The sequence below is a fragment of the Dreissena polymorpha genome, chromosome 15 (assembly GCF_020536995.1).
Source record: "Dreissena polymorpha isolate Duluth1 chromosome 15, UMN_Dpol_1.0, whole genome shotgun sequence".
Classification (NCBI taxonomy): Eukaryota; Metazoa; Mollusca; class Bivalvia; order Myida; family Dreissenidae; genus Dreissena; species Dreissena polymorpha.
In genome coordinates this window covers 55,683,119-55,701,402 of record NC_068369.1, presented here as the reverse complement: position 1 = coordinate 55,701,402, position 18,284 = coordinate 55,683,119, and the positions used below count along the sequence as shown (strand labels likewise).

The 18,284-nt window shown below is 34.9% G+C and overlaps 3 protein-coding genes across 6 annotated transcripts in view; 1 reads left to right on the top strand and 2 right to left on the bottom strand.

Moving 5' to 3' along the window:
* Positions 1-9,649, bottom strand: part of LOC127860122 (39S ribosomal protein L40, mitochondrial-like) — a 250,497-nt gene extending 240,848 nt beyond the window's left edge. Inside the window, exons 1-2 of one of the 3 annotated variants that reach the window (XM_052397966.1) lie at positions 9,486-9,647; positions 1,815-1,904 (exon numbers count right to left, since the gene is read on the bottom strand). In XM_052397966.1, coding sequence (XP_052253926.1) covers positions 1,815-1,904; positions 9,486-9,517 — 122 coding nt within the window. In that variant the 5' untranslated portion in view covers positions 9,518-9,647. Of the gene's footprint in view, positions 1-1,814; positions 1,905-9,485 lie in introns of all 3 variants that reach the window. The other 2 variants (XM_052397968.1, XM_052397965.1) reach the window with 2 other exon arrangements.
* The window catches only part of LOC127860121 (uncharacterized), a 252,862-nt gene that overhangs the window by 143,959 nt on the left and 90,619 nt on the right, over positions 1-18,284 (bottom strand). The window lies entirely within an intron of this gene.
* The window catches only part of LOC127860129 (DNA polymerase epsilon catalytic subunit A-like), a 148,825-nt gene continuing 140,278 nt past the window's right edge, over positions 9,738-18,284 (top strand). The window contains exons 1-2 of the mRNA XM_052397979.1: positions 9,738-9,899; positions 12,300-12,426. Of these exons, the coding sequence (XP_052253939.1) occupies positions 9,838-9,899; positions 12,300-12,426 (189 nt within the window). The 5' untranslated portion in view covers positions 9,738-9,837. The remainder of the gene's footprint in view (positions 9,900-12,299; positions 12,427-18,284) is intronic.

Here is an 18,284-nt window from a genome sequence, read left to right as displayed (position 1 = left end):
TTTTTGTCAAAGTATCAATCAAATCTAATCATAAATAAAGAAGTTATGGCAATTTAAGCAAAATTTAATAATTTGACCTTGAGAGTCAAGGTCATTCAAAGGTCAAGGTAAATTCTCAACTTGCAAGGTACAGCAACCTCGTGATAGCCTGAAAGTATTTGAAGTTTGAAAGCAATAGCCTTGATAGTTAAGAAGTAAAGTGGATCGAAACACAAAATTTAACCATATATTTAAAGTTACTAAGTCAAAAAAGGGCCATAATTACGTAAAAATGACAACCAGAGTTATGCAACTTGTCCTTTTACTGTACCCTTATGATAGTTTGCGAGTGTTCCAAGTATGAAAGCAATATCTATGATACTTTAGGGGTAAAGTTGACCAAAACACAAAACTTAACCAAATTTTCAATTTTCTAAGTATAAAGGGCCCATAATTCTGCCCAAATGCCAGTCAGAGTTACATAACTTTGCCTGCACAGGCCCTTATGATAGTTAATAAGTGTTGCAAGTATGAAAGCAATAGCTTTGATACTGTAGGAATAAGTGGACCTAAAAACAAAACTTAACCAAATTTTCAATTTTCTAAGTATAAAAAGGGCCCATAATTCTGTCAAAATGCTAGTCAGAGTTACATTACTTTGCCTGCACAGTCCCCCTTATGATAGTTAGTAAGTGTTGCAAGTATGAAAGCAATAGCTTTGATACTTACGGAATAAAAACGGACCCTAAACACAAAACTTAACCAAAATTTTCAATTTCTAAGTTTAAAAAGGGCACATAATTCTGTCAAAATGCACGCCAGAGTTATCTAACTTTGCCTGCCCAGTCCCCTCATGATAGTAAGTAAGTGTTCCAAGTTTGAATGCAATAGCATTGATACTTTCTGAGAAAGTGGACCTCAACGCAAAACTTAACCAAAATTTTCAATTTTTCTAAGTATAAAAAGGGCACATAATTCTGTCAAAATGCACGCCAGAGTTATCTAACTTTGCCTGCCCAGTCCTCTCATGATGGTAAGTAAGTGTACCAAGTTTGAATGCAATAGCATTGATACTTTCTGAGAAAAGTAGACCTAAACGCAAAACTTAACCTGACGCCAACGCCGACGCCAACGTCAAGGTGATGACAATAGCTCATATTTTTTTTTCAAAAAATAGATGAGCTAAAAATGGATATTTAATGATTTTTTTCATAAGACCATGTTAAATGCTAATATTCAGAAAATTTTAGGGGAACACCAAATTATTTGAACACATTTTTATGGGACAAGTCTACAATTGTAGATGAAAAAGGATATGTTGTGTTCATGTGGTTAATGTATAATCAAAGTGTGCACAACCCTTTAAAGAAAAAACTTGATTTACTGGAAAACACTTGTTCTTTAAATACATACACATCAAAGTTCTTGCTCATAAAGGCAAAAAACATGCAAAAACAATATCTCTTGTATTTTTATAAAATAAATTAATCCATTTATTCCTAGTGGACTCTTCCATCCAGGACCATCCTTCTAAATTGGATCAAGTGATTTCCAAAATGAGGGATGCCTAGTATATTTATTTCTATATTTAGAATATTTCTTTTCCTTTAAGCAAACAGCGCAGACCCAGATGAGACACCGCATCATGCGGCGTCTCATCTGGGTCTACGCTGTTTGCCAAGGCTTTTTTTCCAGACGCTAGGCATAAATGGGTTTAAATTCAACCAAATAAATCGTAACAAACACATCACCTGTTACCATCAACACCAATATGCATGTCTTTTGTGGAGAAATGTATGCTCAAAGAAAAACTTGATAAAAAAATGTTATCAAACCTTAAGCAGAAGTTTTGAATTGAAGATTCAATCCATCTTACGGAGGTTCCAGAGATAGATGTATCACCAGATCTTATTTGAAGAGCTTTCCTGAGATAGATGATGTATAATTATTGCATATTTTCAAATTCGGATTTATCAATTGCAATAACTTACAAATTTTCATGAACCATGGACATGTTTGAAACGTGTATTATTATTATTCTACAAGTACGCCATATAGTGATTATCATTTACATGCAATATAAGTTGATTTAATTTGCCCATAAGGGAAATAGTTTATTAGGCTTATATTACTGATTAAAGTGTTGCCTGGATTCCAGGCTGCATGTTTACATGAAAAAGCTGGTTGCAGGGAGTTGGATTAATGCAACTAAGTTGTTAACTAAATTTTGGTTTTCCCATAAATTTTTCTTAACTTAAGCATTTTGCATGCTCTAAGTTGTTCTTCTTTTTGCCAACCAGAGTGCCGGAATTAATCTTGCCTTAGAAATCACTGTTATGTTTTAAGCATGGAAACCAAATTGTTAAACTTGTTCAAAAAAGGTTGCGTATGCGAAAAAGTAGCCCCAAAAAAGTAGCCCAAAAAAGGTATCAGAAAGTGTCTTGTTCTTTCTAACATATCACAGTCTTAAAATATAATTTTCTTCAATGCATTCAGCTTTGAATGCTGTTTTGTGAACATGCATAGTAAATGCATTCATTTCTTCAAAGTATTGATTTATTTGTAACACTAAATTTCGTAAGGATTGGAATCAGAATACTGTATTTTTCATTTTGTTAAATATAGTAACGTCGCCAAAACAAACTCGTATTGTAATTTAATGACAATTTAATAACATATACATAATGCCATATCCCCAACATAAACACAATACCCCGAGTAACCATATCTGTACGACCTATATAACCTATAACTATAATTCCCTAAATCACCAGAAGAAATACATGGGGCTTAATGTTTATACTCCAAAATAAAAAGAATGGTTTTTCGTAAAAGGGGTAAAATTTGAAAAGATGAAAAATGGACATATAATGGCCAAGATATACAAATTGTTAACAATTTTAATTATCTCGGCACTGTTTTGAATTACACTGGTAGTTTCACTTTAAATCAATAACATTTGGTTGGAAAAGCCCTTAAGGCTATGAATATTTTACTTTATAAATGCAAGCAGTATGATCTTAAGCCAAAATTATTTTGTCAGTTGTTTGATTCTTTTGTTGGATCTATTTGTTGTTATGCCTCTGAAATATGGGGTTGTAATAAATCAAAAGATATCGCACGCATTCATTTTAAGTTTTGTAAGAGATTGTTTAATGTGAAAATAAACACATGTAACGCTACAGTTTATGGTGAGCTAGGCAAATATCCATTATATGTAAACAGATATGTAAGAATTGTTAAGTATTGGTTAAAAATTATTAACAGTAAAAATATTATTATACAAACTTGTCTACTTGAATTGAATAAATAAGTATAGCGTTGTCTTTTACTTTTTAATGTCGTCCTTTCTCAATCATAATATATCAACTGACACAACAATAACAAGATGACGTGCATGTATATGACGTTATTCGGCGGCGTCACACAACGGCGCGCCAACGGCGGCGTCACACGACGGCGCGCTAAATTCCCAACATTCTCCGGGCCACGAAATATTAATATTCACTTACAAAATATGCTTATTTAAAAAAAATAATTAAATCTTCTGATGTTTTTGAAACTTCAAATGTCCATAACATCAGAAAGAGTTTAACACTTGATTGCACACAGTTAAAGTCAGTTGTCGTCACAGTGTACTTCTAGCGGGTATAATTTGATGATAGGTCTGGTGGTGATTCGACTTGATGTACTGAGGCGCGCATCCCTCGTCAACCCATCATTTCCGGTGAGAAGCTCTTCTACCACAGCCAGGGTCCGCTGAATTTGCCGTTTGAAGTCGTCCTGCACAATAACAACGTCGCCCAAAGGTAAAGTCTTTGGTGATAGTTCATTCCCCAACGTTACATGTCGTGTTATCACACAACGCGCACAGGCTTCCGTGCGTCTTATCGAACAGTACTGTCCCCGATGGACTCACGAATATCTGACGTCACTGAGGGAAATCCAAACGTAAGGCGGCAACAATCATCAGACTATACCTTTGGGCGACGTTGTTATCGTGCAGGACGACTTCAAACAGCGAATTCAGCGGACCCTGGCTGTGGTAGACGAGCTTCTCACCGGAAATGATGGGTTGACGAGGGCCGCGCGCCTCGGTACATCAAGTCGAATCACCACCAGACCTATCGTCAAATTATACCCGCTAGAAGTACACTGTGACGACAACTGACTTTAACTGTGTGCAATCAAGTGTTAAACTCTTTCTGATGTTATGGACATTTGAAGTTTCAAAAACATCAGAAGATTTAATTATTTTTTTTAAATAAGCATATTTTGTAAGTGAATATTAATATTTCGTGGCCCGGAGAATGTTGGGAATTTAGCGCGCCGTCGTGTGACGCCGCCGTTGGCGCGCCGTTGTGTGACGCCGCCGAATAACGTCATATACATGCACGTCATCTTGTTATTGTTGTGTCAGTTGATATATTGTTATGATTGAGAAAGGACGACATTAAAACGTAAAAGACAACGCTATACTTATTTATTCAATTCAAGTAGACAAAACTGTTTATATGCAAGCATTAAATGATTGTAATAAGGGATGCAACAATTGGGTCGCAAATGTTAAACAATTGTTAAACGATTAAGGATTTTCCTCTGTTTTTGAAGCTGCAAATATAACTTATAGTCAGGCTTTTGTATGTGAATTAAAATGCAGAATTATTGACACCTTTAAACAAGAATGGTTTGGTGATATGAATAGAATTTCTATTCTAGATATGTATAGAATGTTTAAAGTGATCTTTTCACGGTTTGGTAAATTGACAAAATTGAAAAAAGTTGTTTCAGATTCGCAAATTTTCGTTATAGTTACAGCGATTTTCCTTGTCCAATTGGGAAAAGTACCCGTACCGGTCCAATTGGGAAAAATCCAGTCGTGAAAACCTCAAAATTGGGAAAAATCGAGTCGTGAAAACCTCAAATTGGGAAATTGGTGTATTTGATTTTTTGCTCCCAAATACTTTAAATTGATAAACAAGTGTTTTCAAGCTGTCAATATTATATAAACCTAGGTTCAAGCTATAGAGCTGCAAAGGGAAACTAACTAAATGTTGCTTTAAAAAAAAAAAAAAAAAAAAAATTTTTTTTTTTTTTTTTTTTTAACTTTAATTGGGAATTTAAGGACAGCAATTGGGAAATTTGTATTTTTTTTTCGTCATTGGAAAAGTGCCGTTTACCGGTACTTTATAAAGAAGGAGGAAAATCGCTGAGTTATGATATTTGTGAGGAAACAGTATTACTGAACATTTACCATAGTCTAATATAGCCATTTTATGTATCTTTTGACGATTTGAAAACCTAAAAATTATAAAGCGTTGCAACGCGAAACGATTGAATAATTTGGAGAGTTCTGTTGTTGTCATTTAAATTTCCGAAACTACGAAAATTGCTTATATAAGGTATAAAATACTTAAACTGTGTATACCCGGCGGAATAGCCGAGAGGTCTTATGCGTTTTTACTTCAGACTAACTCCAGAACTCCGGGGGTCACTGGTTTGAGCCCTGGTACCGGCTACTTTTTTTCCTTTTTTAAATTTTATTCTTGATTTTTTACTTGAGCTTTTAAGATCCAATTTTAACATTTATCAATATAAAGCATTTAATGACAAACTTCAAAATATGCCAAAATCTGTGAAAAGGCCCCTTTAAAACCACTCTTGAATATGAAAACTAATTAGATTTATTACCCAAGAGTCTACATATATACTTTGTGAAATTAAGGGCTTCTGCCCATCCATTGAGAATTCAGGAAGATACGCAGGCAACAATATTCCCCGTGAAGAACGTTATTGCTTGTGTTGTAATCAACGGGACATAGAGGATGAATTTCATTTCATTTGTGATTGTTCATGTTACCGTTCTATACCGCAAAAATTCATAAAACGTTTTTATTTCATAAATCCATCGGGTCTTAAGTTCCATAGTTAATGAACATCAACTTGTAAATTTGAAGTATTAAACGTATGTAAATATGTAAAGGAAGCATTAACTGTACGAAATGCTATTTTAAATACCACTACTTGAATTAATAGTTTAACTTGCTTGTAAGAAGTGTTTATATCACTTTTCAGTCACTGATATTATTTGTAATAGTTTGTCCTTACTGCCTTTACAATCATTATGTTTCTCCTTGTCAAAATCGTTATTGTTCTCTGTTCTCATTTTGTGTAGAAATGTCAGTTCATTGAATTTAGTTCTGAAGTTTCGTTTAACTTACTAACCTACCGCAACCCAAGTTCGACGACACTTAAATTCAATGATGTTCTATTTGTATTGATTAAATGGATGATTATTGTCTTGGAATCATTTCAAAGTAATACAGCAGAGTTTAAAATTATTATTTTGTGCTATTAAACATTTCATTATTTCTTTCGTTATTTGCTAACTATTGCTTCATGTAACTGTTACATTGTCGAATTTGGGTCACACTGGGATATATACATGAGTATATTGATTTGGTTACTTACTATAGGGATATATACATGAGTATATTGATTTGATTACTTATTATAGTATACTGATTCGTGACATTACTTTATTTATATTACTATGCATTAAAGACGATGTACCTATGTATAAGTCTTAATAAACTGTCTGTTCTGTTCTGTTCCTAAATAAAGTCACAGGTACTTGAAAAAAAATTTGGTCCTTATATATATAATAAGAGAAAAGGTATCCAACGATGATTTCACAGGTGTATTGAATAACACAATGCAACAGCATAAACGATCAAGCAATGCACACATATGTCGTTGTGGTTGTCAGCAGGAAGGGTCCATCTATGATAAAACACCTTTAATTTGATGAAAATCGTCGTATGTCCAAAACAGCCAAAAGTTTCACAAATGGCACCCCAAAATGAAAGTGTGTAATTCCGAACGTCCAGCTGTCAGTAATGAATGAAGGCGATTTTCGGTCGATTGTTCACACTTAAACAAGAACTTTGCTATAAACTCCACATACGTTTGTCATTTACTCAGTTTGACATGGAACTACGTCGTTCATTGGTAACGGCACAACAAAAAATACTAAGAAAACGTAGAAAATACACAAAATATTATATTTTATGTTCAAACTGAATCCATTTTATTGATGAAACGCGGTAAATTTTTATCGTGTTATCGATTGGTTGAATAAGTTGTAAATAATAGAACAAGTTTACCAATTTTATTTTCAACCAAAAGAAACGTCTTCTGTCTGTAACACCGATTTCTGCCTCAAAATGATGGTCGTGAAAGTGAAAGTACACTAAATTTGTTGTTTCTTCTGAATTTCCGACTTTTTACCGTTCAACTGGGACATAAGAACGTCGTACAGGGCCCTCAATCTGTCAAATCCACGGCCAAAATTCGGCCGCATTCCCCCCCCCTGAAAAGTATACTTTTTTCCCCCTTTTTTTATAGACAGATGTCTCATGATTATTATATCTCAATTCTATTTTAATTTAATCTTTTCAAACATACTAAATTATGAAATAAGCAATGAATATAGTGCAAACATGTACAAATGTAATAATTAGAGAGTAACTAAAAAAAACCCGCTTCCGCTAAAATGGATTGAGGGCCCTGTCGTAGTTCGAAGACGAAGGTAGTTAATGAAAAACATTTGTGGACTTTATTAGGGCTTAACACTAACTTTTTCTTCAACTAGCCCATTTGGGCTAGTAAATGCAGAACCTACTAGCCCTGACCAATCTTTCATGTGCCCTTACCCAAGTATTATCAAAACCTTTATATTTATCATTAAACTTGTATTATCTTGTGCGTGGAGATGCGCAATGATGATAGGTACTGGCGTGTTTTACCAGGAAAACCGCCGGGGATTTTCTGAATTGTCGGCCTCTCTTTTATTGCAATCAGAGGGTTCCAAATATATTTCGAGATACGATCCGTTTGTTGTCTCCAACTTCACTCTGGGATTAAATTGTCATCTGATCATACTGTATTTAGATTTCTGCATCTTTGAAAAGCTTATTTAAAACACAGTTTCAAGCTTCCTGAAAAGTCCCAAACAGTCTCTGTTAACCGGACAGGCTGATGGAAAAGTATGCCTGTCCAGACAAAAATTCACCTGACCAAACAGTGTGACTTTATAACTGAAGAATTTAGTAAAGTTTAACTCATATTTATTGCAATGTGCAGCCTGTGTATAAGTATTGGACAACTATAAGTAATTGATTTTGGAACATATAACATCATATCATTATGTGTTCTTATGCAAATGTAAATCACTGTAATTTTAAAATATGTGATTCATTCAATATAATATGTAATTATGAAGTCAACTTGTACAAAATATACTTTTATATATTCTCCGTACAATATCAATCTTTTACAAAACTATCTGTTTTATATTATCAAAAATAAAATGATATACAGATAATACGATATTACACTTATATAAGCACATTTCCGTGTTATTTAATGCGTTCCGACGATACTCAAAGCAAAACATTGCTTATATATGATGATGACAACTTCAAATTTGACAATTTCGATCATTTGAATAAGCATTTTTTCATGTGCAGTTTTTTGTTACAACCTTTGTAATAGGATAGATGGTTATATGTCAGAACAATGAAATAGACGTTTTCGAAAAACAACATCAAAGGGAGAGTACTCTTAAGAACAAGTAATGCATAGTGTTCTTAATGACAAAAAGGCTCGAAATTCACGAAAAGAGTGATTCCAATTGGATGTTATCGTTCTTTTGGCAAGTATTAGACTTTTCGGTATTTAGTCATATTTTGTTTAGCCTGTCATAAGGACCGGCAATATAAGAAACTTCGCCGGACCGTAAAAAATTTTGCCGGACAAGACCGGAGGTCCGGCCTTTTCAGGAAGCCTGCAGTTTATTGATATAGAACGCATAATCCCACCCAAAATACACACGACAGGTCGGGCATGTTCCTTGGACATTGGCTAGCCCGGACCTAGGTACAGGCAGTGAATGTCGTTCGGACGTGCCTTAGTGTTAAGCCCTGTTTACAGCAATGTTCTTATTTTATTGTGAAAAATCGACTGAAAGTCGCCTTCATTCAATACTGACAGCTGGACGTTCGGAATTACACACGTTCATATTGGGGTGCTATTTGTGAAACTTTAGGCTGTTTTGGACAAACTTGGACGATTTTCATCAAATAAAAGGTGTTTTATCATAGATGCCGGACGGCGGACCCTTCCTGCTGGCAACCACAAAGACATATGTGTGCATTGTTTGATCATTTATGCTGTTGCATTGTGTTATTCAATACACCTGTGAAATCATCGTTGGATACCTTTACTCTTATTATATGTATAAGGACCAAATTTTTTTTTTCAAGTACCTGTGAATAAAGTATAGTACAGTGTAGCCTGATATTCACTTTCGCGAAAATATGTTGCAAACGTCTTTTCATATTATGTTAATAAAAAAAAAAACATTTAGCCATGTTGCTTTTATTTACCATATTTTTTAAGTTGACTGCAAATGCAAAATATTTAATACTATTGTAACGAAATACCTCAACAACAATGATTTAGTGATGACATTCATTCCAAAGGATGTCGAATTTTTAATTCTTGAGATCCGAAAATTATTATTTCACTTGTATGGACAAATCATTATAAAGTGTAGTTAGATATCATGAAGTTGTATTGTTGTTATCACATATATTTTAACCATCAATATTCAAGTTGAAAATTTTGTAGAAAATATCAAACATCCTTAAATATTTTCGTAAAATAATTTTTTTTGTAGCTTTAGTACCCCAAAGTTCAAGGACGTTCATTCGCGCCAAACACAAAAATTACCGGGAAAAATAGCCGCCTCATGTTGCGAACAGGAAAAGGAGACTGAGCAGAAAAGACGGTAAAATGGTTCTTCAAAACAGTGGGAAATTTAAAAATGAGCAACATCAGAGCGAACAACAGTCTGGGTAAGTGTGTAACATATTTCGCGAGTGTTTAAATCTTTATTTTAAAAACTTATTTTCGCCGAATTTAACGAGTTCCATTTTTGTCATAATTAAAATAAAAACTATATTTGCAATGCCTAAATTCAGGACACTTAAATTTGAAGTATGTTTCTCTTCGTTGCGGTAATATGCATTATTTTTTTTAGGCACGAATTGTTTTGAAACCACATTCGTCAATTTCTGTCGGCAAAAGTTTTACAGTAACTTGCCTTATTCTCTTATTTTAACACCAAAGTAGAGAAAAAAGCCCTGCATGTGGCATCTTGTACATTCAAACGAATTAAAAATTGTAATGTATTAAGTCTATATTGAAAGTCAACTTTAGAGTGTAAGTTGACTATGTTCGGTTTTCATGGGAGAGCTTTTCTAACCGTGATTGGGTGAGGTTTGTCTGCCCCATTGAATTTAAAGAATTTACCTACCTGAAGACCTTGCATTTTAAAGAAATGTTTGTGAAAAATCAGCACAACTTAATTGAGCATGAACATGTCAATTGTTAAACAAAAGTCCGAACAATAAAGTGCATTTTGCTTTATTTGTTTTGTTCTTATTTATAATGAAAGAAAATCTTTTTTTTTATTGGAGAAAAACAGCTTTAAAGATGTCTTTTTATGTTGGCTGTTTTCAACAAGATGGAATTGAAGCGTATTTATACCATAGGCCAGTTCATTGTTATTGTTTTGATTCCCGATTTTCGCGCATGCGCAATGCACTGGTAGTCAAAAGCATTGCTTGCAGCTAACGCAAAGCATATGGATAACGAGACTTGTTTAGTCAATAAATCGAAAAGAAACTAAAAAACAACACCTAAATAGTATTTTAAAAATATCATGTTTAGTGCCAAAAGAATGCTTTAACACATTTATTTGCATTTTAAAAGAACGCGTCATTAGCATAAAAGTAATTAAGATTGTCTGAAGACTGAACGACAGAAAATTCGACGCAACAAAGAGCTCTATGCATTAGCCGTATAATTATTTGCAGAAAAGCTTCAATAAAAATAATGATACATCTAATTATAAAATTATAATTATCAATTGCATGCGTAAACTAGAATAATAAAAAATTAGTGATAGCTAGAATGTGTCAGTGTTTCATTGAAAATAAACGTACTACAAAGCCCTATTAAAAGCGAAGTTCACGACGGTATTTACATGTGATTTTAATTTGGATGGGTGTTGTTCAGAGAATGACTTGAGGAATATTAACATTCAACTGAAAAACACAACCTCACATGATGTAAATTGAACTGTGTATTCATGTATTTTGTAAACTCGTTACTAGTGATCGAGTATGAGTGACAACTATCTAAAATTTAACACACACGCACAAACACACACACACATACAACATAATATATATACATATATAATATAATATATACACATTGTTTCATTTTTATTTACCCCCATTGATGTCAAACGTAATTTCTTGTTTTTATGATGTATTTCGTGCATTGCCGTAACATTACATCTTCATACGGAATGACTTATTTATAATTAACCGATGACCGCTAAATACGTTAAATATTTTTTATTTACATTTTATAATTCATAAATACTTTATTTTTTTATAAATAAAACGGGCTTGTATCTTTACCGTGTTCAATTTCCGATTATCTATAGACTTCAAATTTGTACAATAATTATGTAACATATCTAATTGCATAAGCAACTGTTAAGTATGTCGGTGGTAAATTTATTCAACCAAATGCCTAGTTACTTAATACTACCAGAATGAAGACATGGTGGCATCATCAATTGCGTTTAATGACCAGATTGTCATCTGCCACCTAGTGTGATTTATGACACCATGTTGTTAGTTAGGTCTGGACAATATCTGATCAAAACGAGATAATCGGATTAGGCAGAACAAAGGGGCAATTAAACACCGGAATACAAAGGCTTAAACGATTTTAAGATTGATGCAAACAATCAAATGAAAACTATTGCATTTAATTTAATTAAATGTTTATTTAATGTGTCAACATGTTAGTTTTCCCGGACCAGGGTAAAGGTCCCTGCCCAGACAAATACCATTATGGTTAATTTGTAAATGTTTTTTATTTGGATTTGATCTATTTATTCATTGTGTTCAATCTTAGTTGTTTCAGTAACGTAGAACAACTTGTTGGCATGTTGAAAAATAAAATCTAAATATAATCGTTTAAATTTAATCAATCACGCTCTATTTCTCCCCATTGATTGTATCTTTCTTTTGACTACCAATATAGCCCGGATGTAAACACGCAGGTACGCGTGACGTCACGCGTGAACTGGTCTATTGATGGTTATATCCTTGATGCAGGGGTGATGATGGGATAAAACATTGACAGTGTCTTCTTGGTCTGTTACTCTCTAGGAAGGAAGAGTCGTCAGAGAAGCGTCTTTCCAGAGCCAAGTTGAATGATGAAATTGACCTGAAGTTTGGCTATGAAAGGTACAAGGATCCACAGGAGCGATGTGGCTGGCTCATCAACATGCATCCGGTACTTGTGAACATCAATACTTCTTGTTGCAAGTCATTGATACAGTACTTGATTTTATCTTTGACATGTACATTAGTTTTGAACAACACTTACACGAATGGGTAAATGGGTCTATATTAATAAGGCTCCACTTTTGTTAACTGAATGCACCACCTTTCTCACACATTTGTATTCATAGAGGTCTTTAAAAAAAGATATCATCTTGGCGCTTTTGGAGAAAACCCGAGGTATTGTAATAGCCAGCTTGACGTCTGCCATCTGCGTCGTGCTAAAACCTTGACATTTTGTTAAGTTTTTGAACATTGGCCCTAAAATCAAGTTGCTTACACCTATAACTTTGAAACTTCATATGTAGATGCACCTTGATGAGTTCTACGCGCCACACCCATTTTTGAGTCACTAGTTCAAAGTCACTGACCTAAAAAAAAAAAAATTCTGACAAGCTTTCATTTATTAAAAAATGCACCGAAGCCAAGCATGACACCCGTTATGTGCTGCTCTTGTTAGCGAGCCTGTTTTCGGAGAAAACCGGAGGTATTGTCCTAGCCGTCCGCCGGCGTCGTGCTTAAACCTTTACATTGCCTCTAAAATTAAAGTGCTTCCTTCTACAACTTTGAAACTTAATATGTAGATGCACCTTGAGTTCTACATGCGACATTTTGGGTCAAAGGTCAAGGTCACTGACCTCTAGGTTTTTTTGGCCCGATTTTATAGCCGAAATTGGGCTATGTTCCCAATCACAAAAAGTTTACTTTTTTCCGAAAATGTGGCAAAAATTCCCAATTTCAAAAAAAAATGCACGATTTCCATGTGGATTACAGCCGGTTGCTTTCATCAGTCTTCTTAGTAACTGGCCAGGATTTCTGTGGCAATTACATATACGTCACGAGTCGTCTGCATGATTTAACTGCAGGTATTGCCAGTCTACCAGGGCTTACTCTGCCATTCGCCAAATTAGCCAATGGCTACAAATTGACCTATTTGGCTAAAGAAAATTCTACTTGGCTACAACTTTGTCTTCATTTAATCTTAAAAATAGCCCAAAATAGACGAATTTTGCCAAAACAAGGCGAATTTGGCTAAAGAAACTTTTGAGCCAGGGGAAGCCCTGTCTACGAGAGCTGTCATACCAAGCATGCGCTCTCATTGGCCAATATTGATTTCCAATGCAACGACGCTCCGCCTGTAGGCGGGCTTTAGTTGGGTAAAGTGACAAAGCAGTGTTTTTTTTCACCTATAGGGGAATGGTGGCGGGGCCCGTCCAAAGGGGAAAAACGCGTCGTTTTTTTGGGAAAAGGGGAAAATTAAAAATTTACTCTTTTACATGTAATTATGTTTATTATATGAATACACATGTATGAATGAATGTAATATTCACAGCTGAATGTCTGTCCTTTTTCTTAAATATATATCAATGATTTTTTCAACATTAGTTTGAGACAGTTCAGCCTTCATGCACAGTCTTAGTTTTCCTAGCCATTTTGAGTCTAATTGGGATTTTTTTAATCGATAAAATGGAAAATTTGAGCATTTTTTATCAATAAAATGGACCAAATTGGAATGTTTTTATCAACAAATATTGACACAATATAGATACATCAGGCCTTTCCCTGGCCATTTTGGGAAAAAAATGCAATTCATGTTAAATTTCCTGATTTGGGAAAAACTAACTTAATATAACTCTTTATAATAATTCAAAATCATATTAATTATAGTTATATACTTTATTAGTTGTTTATGAAATAAATTTGAGATATAAGGCCAAAAAAAAAAATAGTCTTGGTTCAGGAAACATGGCCAGAAAAATGTAGGAGGGTAGGTAGGTTTTTTCTTTTTTTTTTTTTTTTTTTTTTTTTTTTTTACCAGTCGACTGATTTCAGGGTGAAAAAGGGTCAGTTAATGCACCCATGATTGTTTAAACACTGACCAAATGATTAATATTGCACATGTGGTATTTAGTCGTTGTATATTATTCAATATTCCTAGCTCTTTATGCACTTCTTCAGGGCTAGCGCTGGCCCAAAATTTCTTTTAGCCAACCATTTTTTCTTTGTCTGTCTGTGATAGTGTGACCTTCATATTCAAAAGTGAACAAGCCATCTTTATGAGTCTCTGGTGTTTGGGGTGTGACCTTCAGAATTTTTTTCATCATGAGACCTGACCTAGTCTCCAACAGGTGCTCAAGAGTCTGAATAGTGGCTGTCAAAAGGAGGGTAACCTCAGAATAGCACAAGTCTTTCTTCTGGTACATTTTTTGATAAAATGGCAATGGCAGGGCTCACGCTGGGTTCAAATTTTAGGGAGAAGTGACTTCTCCCTAGACACTGATTTAGGGAGAAGTGAGGAGACTTTAGGGAGAAGTGGAGAGACTCGGACAAAGGGTTTGCTCGTAGGGGGTTACAACACACATATATGTGATAGTAATAATAGACACAACAGATAAATAACCATAATTTTACTAGCTCTTTATTCAATCCATTTTGATGTAAATATACATAATATTATAAAGACTTACGTACTTCAAAGATAATAATTGAAGCAGTAGCCAACATAAATATTAATGTTTGAAATATGACATATGCTAAGCAGCTTTGTTCATGTGTGTTAACAAATAAGTTAACTGCAGTGAGGATAATTGCAAGTGGTCACAAATGAAAACAACATATGCTAAATAAAATATTTTATTATTATTTACAAAGCACTTAAGGTAAACACTAAAGTAACATATTATTTGTCATGTTATCTGTTGTCCACTTTATTGCTGCAAACTATAATAATCTTTCATATCAACCATACATTGTATCTTTGTCATTACATGATTTAGTTTTACAAAGTCACAATTTTAACTTTTGTACAGTTGTCTGAGCTTAGCTTCTTTCCAGAGAGTGAGAGCTCGTTCATAGTCCATTTTCTCTGGTTCCGGACCATCCTCGACAATTCTCATCAAATCATCAAGTGCTCCACATTTAAGGGAAGTCCTGAACTTGGATTTGATTCGATTTTGGGTACTTAACCCACGTTCACATTTCACACTGGTCATTGGAATGACCACACAGCATTTGAGTAGTACCACCATATTTGGCATGCCCAAGTGTTCTGGAGATTTCAAGAGTGTACACAATATTTCCACAACGGTAGCTGATGGGTGATTCCCCTTAACAAAGCGCTTATACATCGCAAACTCACTTTTTACACTATCGCGATTCAAGAGAAATTCACTGAAGTGCTGACTTAGAGTTTCTACTTGTTCAATTCCATACTTTGGCAGATCAGTAGCCACAGAAATTTGGCTTGGACAGAGAACATCCATACACTTGAGTAGATCATTACACTGAAAGCGATCTCTTAGATTTTCTGCCAGTTTTCTAATGTACTCGGGCGCGATTTTATCAGTCACAGTCTGTTTTTGCTGTGTGAAGAAGCGTAGCTCTGGTGAGAAACCAACAAGATCTTTCTCCTCATCCTCGTTGTCAGACTCCGTCTCCTCTTCAAAACCACTGAAGGCATAATTCTCAGTGATTGCCGCCACTACTGCCGAACAGTCCGACTCACCCAACGGTCTCTTATACAACACCTTTTCACCATCCTCACAGACGAACTTGTCTAGTTTGTCCATGAAGACCCCTTGAACCTCGAGCAGATCTTCCACACTATCAATAACACAGTTCACAACTGGAATCACTTGGCTGAAGTTGACAGTTTCATTCTGGAAGTTTTTGGAAAGTCTGGTGACAAAGGGGAGAATGTCCATCATAAGATGGGTTAGCGCAATGAACTTATACTGGTTCACTTCCATGAGAATCCCCTTAGCACCTGCGTCAAAGTGTGCCTCCCTTTCCAGTGTCATCACTAATGCTGGATATGTGCGATACATAACACTCACAGCATGTTCCAAGCTTAACCAGCGCACGGAGTGGACCTCAGAGAATTTCAACTGAGGCATGTTCAGAAGCTTTTGCACAGCACGTAATCTGTTAGACCTGAGTGCAGAGTTATCAAAGTATCTGAAAACACTAGTAATTGTCCTAGAGTACTTCTCCATCTCAGGAACAAGTTTTGCTGCCTGAGAAGTAGCAAGAGACACGCGATGGGCAGCACAATGTACTCCTACCAAAGCAGGGCTCTCTTCCTTCAACAACGTAACAACACCCCCTTTCCGTCCTGTCATAACACTGGCACCATCAGTCCCAATTCCAACCATGTTACGAATGTCCAAGGCTTTTGATTTTAACTCACTAACAACCATCTCAACAATGTTCCTGGCACATGCTGACCCTTCCTCTATCTGTTTATTTGACAGAAGAGCATATTCCAATCCTGCCTCTGTACAAAACTGTGCATACATTATTATTCTTTTTAAGTTACCCCTATCTGTGCTTTCATCAAGCGTTAAGGAAAACACTGTTGACTTCTTAATTTGACTGATCTTGTCCTCAAGAATGACACTGGACAGGGCATTTTGAAGTTCTGTGACGCTCTGGTGGTGAGTGTAGGAGGGCGAAGACTCTTTTGATACACTCAATCCAATGTTTGTAGCATACGACAGCATATGTTTCATTTCTTCTTTGGGTAGTTCTCTTTTCGCAATGTGGTACGCAGTCTTCAGAAGATTGGTAGCATACACGTCGTCTTTGTTCAACTTTTTGGCAAGCAATGTTTGCATAGGTTTTTGTGCCGAAAGTGTCGAGGATTTCAGGGCGTTGATATGTTGCCCAGATGAAGCATGTCTAGTGTGGTTTGTGGTTTTACTCGGAACCTTGTGACCATTTGAATATGGGCTGTCAATCTTGGCACCTCTGAAATAAGAAAAAATACTTAGTCAATGGTCATAACTTTTACAAATTAAAAAATAACAAGAAAATACCCAGATGCACAACTTCCCATGGTAAGCAAGTTTCAAGACTGTATGTGACGACGGGTGGCACAGAAAATCAATTTAAGTTTGGCGTGTAAAAAAATGCTTTATACGTAGACATGCCCGTATTCACATAATTTCATAAACTTCCTGGCGAATTTAGCAAGACCGTAGAGAAGAAAATATTGAAAGCAATCAACTAGATTATTCAACAGAAATTAAGTAATAATGAACGAAGATGCGTCATAGACATTTATAGAATAATAATAATAATAATAATAATAATAATCGTCCGCTGATATGTAAATTAATTTAGTAATAATGAATGAAGATGCGCCATAGAAACTTATAATAATAATAATCGTCCTCGGATACGTAAATTAAAGTGATATTATGCGCATCTAACAGTATATGCTATGTTTATAGGTGTATATCGCAACCGTTGTTTATTTTTTGTGTTTTCACTTCATATACACTTATATTTGTTAATGCAGCATCAACATACTAAAACAATATCCCGGAAAGAGAAAAATAATGCATTTGAATATCAATCGTATTTCGTTTAGACAACTGACGACAGAAATGATTCGATGTACGATGTGAATCTAAATTTAGTTTTAGTGCAGATTCGTTCATACGACACAAAGACACAATTTTGTTTCACGGATCATTTCGGCTAAGAAGACTGGGACAATCATGTAAAATATCGAAATTTATTATAATAATAATCGTCCAGGAATACATAAATTAATTTAGTAATAATGAACGAAGATTTTTTTGACATTTATTATAATAATAATTGTCCGCGGATACGTAAAACACATCTACAAAACAAACTTATAACCTTATTTAACTGAACATACCTGCAGATCTTGCAGTGCCATAGACCTGTATCGTCTTTGACATACCAGTCAAACGAATCTTGACAGAGTGTTTTAGAGAATTTTCTCTTACTTTCACATTCACTTTCATCGTCAATTTTTCGTTTCGACCCGGGTTTGGG